General features: G+C 33.2%; 1 protein-coding gene across 1 annotated transcript; it reads left to right on the top strand.

Moving 5' to 3' along the window:
• Nucleotides 1-592: 592 nt before the first annotated feature.
• LOC135320416 (heat shock transcription factor, Y-linked-like) lies at nt 593-2,325 on the top strand. The gene is made up of 2 exons (XM_064483533.1): nt 593-1,159; nt 1,633-2,325. The coding sequence occupies exons 1-2, from the start codon at nt 647-649 to the stop codon at nt 2,323-2,325; spliced, it is 1,206 nt and encodes a 401-aa protein (XP_064339603.1). The 5' UTR covers nt 593-646.
• The last annotated feature ends 876 nt before the right edge of the window (nt 2,326-3,201 follow it).

Raw genomic sequence — 3,201 nt, 5'->3', positions numbered from 1 at the left:
TTAATTTCATAGATATTTTAATCTAATTTTATTTCATAAATATTTACCATTTATTTTTAAGATACCAAATAAACAGATATGTATTCTGCTCATTTTTTGAATATAGAGCTACTTAATGTAAAGCACACAGATAAATATCTACTTCCATATCCAAATCAAATTATGTATCATTTTAATTACAAATGATAATGAAATAGTTATACCATTTTTGTACAGTTTTTACACAAACTTCAATTTAAATTCCAAAACGTTAAAATTAGTTTATTTATTTAGCGCATTATTTATACTCTGTTCAGCAATCTGGTATAAAATTGTGTACAAAAGGAAGGAGATTGGATTTGTTTCATAGACTCCAAATTTAATTTTTTTTAAAAAGATTTTGTGGGAATAATATTTACAGATCACACTGTAAAAATAAACATTCTATAGGTTTCATTTTAACTGGATGAATGAGAAGTAAACACTGGCTGAATGTTACACTTGGGTTGCTAGGAAACCAGTCACTTTGTGATGTCACAGCTACTCAAGTTGAGAACCTCTGTGATGGCTTAGCTGTTTATGTGTGCAGGCCTGCCAAAGCAGCATTTGAAACTGCAGTGCTCAAAATCAGGCAGATTAGAAAAGGAGCTGCAGAAAGTTATTTGAGATGACACATGTTTCTTCAGAAATTGAAGATGTGTCTCCTAAAGATGGACCAAATGGTTCAGGAAAGTCCTGTAGATCTCTATTGTGTGATCAAACAATCTCTGGGGACTTGGTTTTGAGGTCTATGATTGAAGAAAATGCTTTTCAGACTTTGTGTGAAGAATTCTTGATAAAAAGACCATGTTACACACATTGTGTCTCTGAACCAGATGAAGATAAAGATTTTTGTTCTCTGACATTTCCAAGAAAACTCTGGAAAATGGTTGGGAGTGACCAATTTCAATCCATCTGGTGGGATGATAATGGAACTTCCATAGTGATCGATGAAGATGTCTTTAAGAAGGAAGTTTTGGAAAGAAAGGCCCCTTTCAGAATATTTGAAACTGGAAGTATGAAAAGTTTAGTTAGACAGCTTAACCTTTATGGGTTTAGTAAAGTGCGGCAGAATTTACAAAGATCTGCTTCTCTAGCTGACTTTCTGGCAGAAGAAAAAGAAGTCTCTGTTTTAAGAAAGGTATTCAGAAATTTTAGTCACCACTTAATAATTTATATATAAAATTTTATTTTGTACATCAATCTATGATAATATAAATGTAAAGCTAGATTTTGAAAATTGTATAAAACTACTAAGGCTAAAATAATTTATTTTTTCTAAAAAATGAGGACAGTTTTTTAAGTATTCAAGATTATGAGAAACTTTGCTAGCAACTATCAATCTTATCAGAAATCTAAATAAAGGTATTAAAGCTGCTTTTAAAAAGGAGCATTCACCGTTACTGCAAATGCTAAAGTTTTAAATTTGATGACTATACTTTTTAAATGTGTATTTTCCAAAGAAGGAATTTCAAAAAATAGTCAGCAATGTTCATATTTTGATGATATTATCTTTGTATAGTAAGCATGAAATCTGAGGTTTTATAGATTAGTCTTATTGTAGTCTTGTATTTTGGTTAAATTAATACTAAAATCTTTCCACTTTGTTCGTAGCTGCAGTTCTATCATAATCCAAATTTTAAACGAGGCTGTCCCCAGCTTTTAGTGAAAATAAAAAGAAGAGTTGGGATTAAAAATGATTCCCTGGTATCTTCATTGGCTCAAGATTTCAAAAAGAAGCACTTTAAAGAAGGGGGTAATGTGGATAATCATAATTCTTGTTTTGTGGTTGACACTAGAGGAGAAAGTGCATTTTTACCTTCTGCAAATTTAAACATGCCTCTAAAAAGAAAGCCCTCTACTAGCCACATAATTGGTGATACAACTACCCCGATGAGAGGTGATTTTTCTCCTGCATCATCAATGTCAGTTAGACCACCAGAACAAATTGCAGTGGATCAACGTGCTATTTTAAATCAGTTGACCACTTTCCACGTGGACTCACAAAGCAGCTACACTGAAGAAAATGGCCGTGTTGTGAATTTCATTACAACTAAAACTTCTAATTCTCAGTACAGCAACTTATCTCCCAAACAGAGCAATTATCTTGGACTGATGTTGGAGCCTTCTACTTTTCCAAATAGATATCACAACATATCAGCCAATGAAGGTCCTTTTTCTAAACTTCAAGCAGAGAGCAACCCATGGTTTCCAGTGCCAGTGATAGCTGATACATCAGCTACCTCTCTTTCACGGCCAACTCATCAGCAAACTGCAGGATATGATCAACATCCTAATTACAACTGATCTGCCAGAGGACTACCAGATTATACAGGATAACAAAGATAATAATTGATGTTGGCACATGATACAAATATTTGCTATTTTCCTATTTGAATAATAAACTTACATGTGACCTGTATTTTCCTTATTTTTTTAAAATATATTTAAGTGTAAAATGGGAGACTAAGTTACCATTTAAAGAAAAAAAGAGATATTTGGTTGATATGATCATTTGATGGAACAATATGGGAGTAAATTTGAATAATTTCTTGTAAGGAAAAAGAGAAAATGGTAGAATTTGGGAAAAGACTAAAATATTTAGAGATGGAAAAGTACTAAGAGGCTTCTGGTTCATCTTGGAAAGTATTAAAGTGTTGTTACAGTAGGTTGGAACAGGAGATAAATGCAGGAACCGGCCCAGGGATCATTGTCTCTCTTATGACATCCCTGGAATCATAAAGGTCACATGATGTAGTCTCAGATGGCACATTCAGCATGTGGTAGAATTTAAGAAGTAATTTTATCTATGGTTTTCTTTGTGCTGTTCTCAAAGCATTGCAATTGGTGCTTTCATTTCCTCCCCTGAATAGTTTACACTATATTTTCTTGTGAACAATTTATGTTGCTTTTATGTTGTAGCCAAAGATAAGTTTACATCTTCAGGGTGGCATTTAATGCCTTTCCAAATCTAAGCCCACAAACACAACATAGTTTAGTCATTTCTTTATAGATCTGGCATCTGACTACCTTGGCATATCTTTATGTTTCACTGTATCTGGAGATACATCCAGGCAAATGCTTGTCAAACATGTTAACTCCAAACTCACATCATTTGTTCCAGCTCATCCTTGGACTTAGGATGTCCTCCTTTTACCTACTTAGACTTTCCCAGTCTCAGCA

This window comes from Camelus dromedarius, chromosome Y (assembly GCF_036321535.1).
Source record: "Camelus dromedarius isolate mCamDro1 chromosome Y, mCamDro1.pat, whole genome shotgun sequence".
Lineage (NCBI taxonomy): Eukaryota > Metazoa > Chordata > Mammalia > Artiodactyla > Camelidae > Camelus > Camelus dromedarius.
This window is presented reverse-complemented; position numbering and strand designations above follow the sequence as displayed.

Excerpts from the sequence above, each read along its gene's own strand:
- LOC135320416 (XM_064483533.1), top strand. The coding sequence starts at position 647 with ATGACACATGTTTCTTCAGAAATTGAAGATGTGTCTCCTAAAGATGGA. Across the intron at positions 1,160-1,632 it reads AAGTCTCTGTTTTAAGAAAG|CTGCAGTTCTATCATAATCC; the intron begins GTATTCAGAAAT and ends CTTTGTTCGTAG.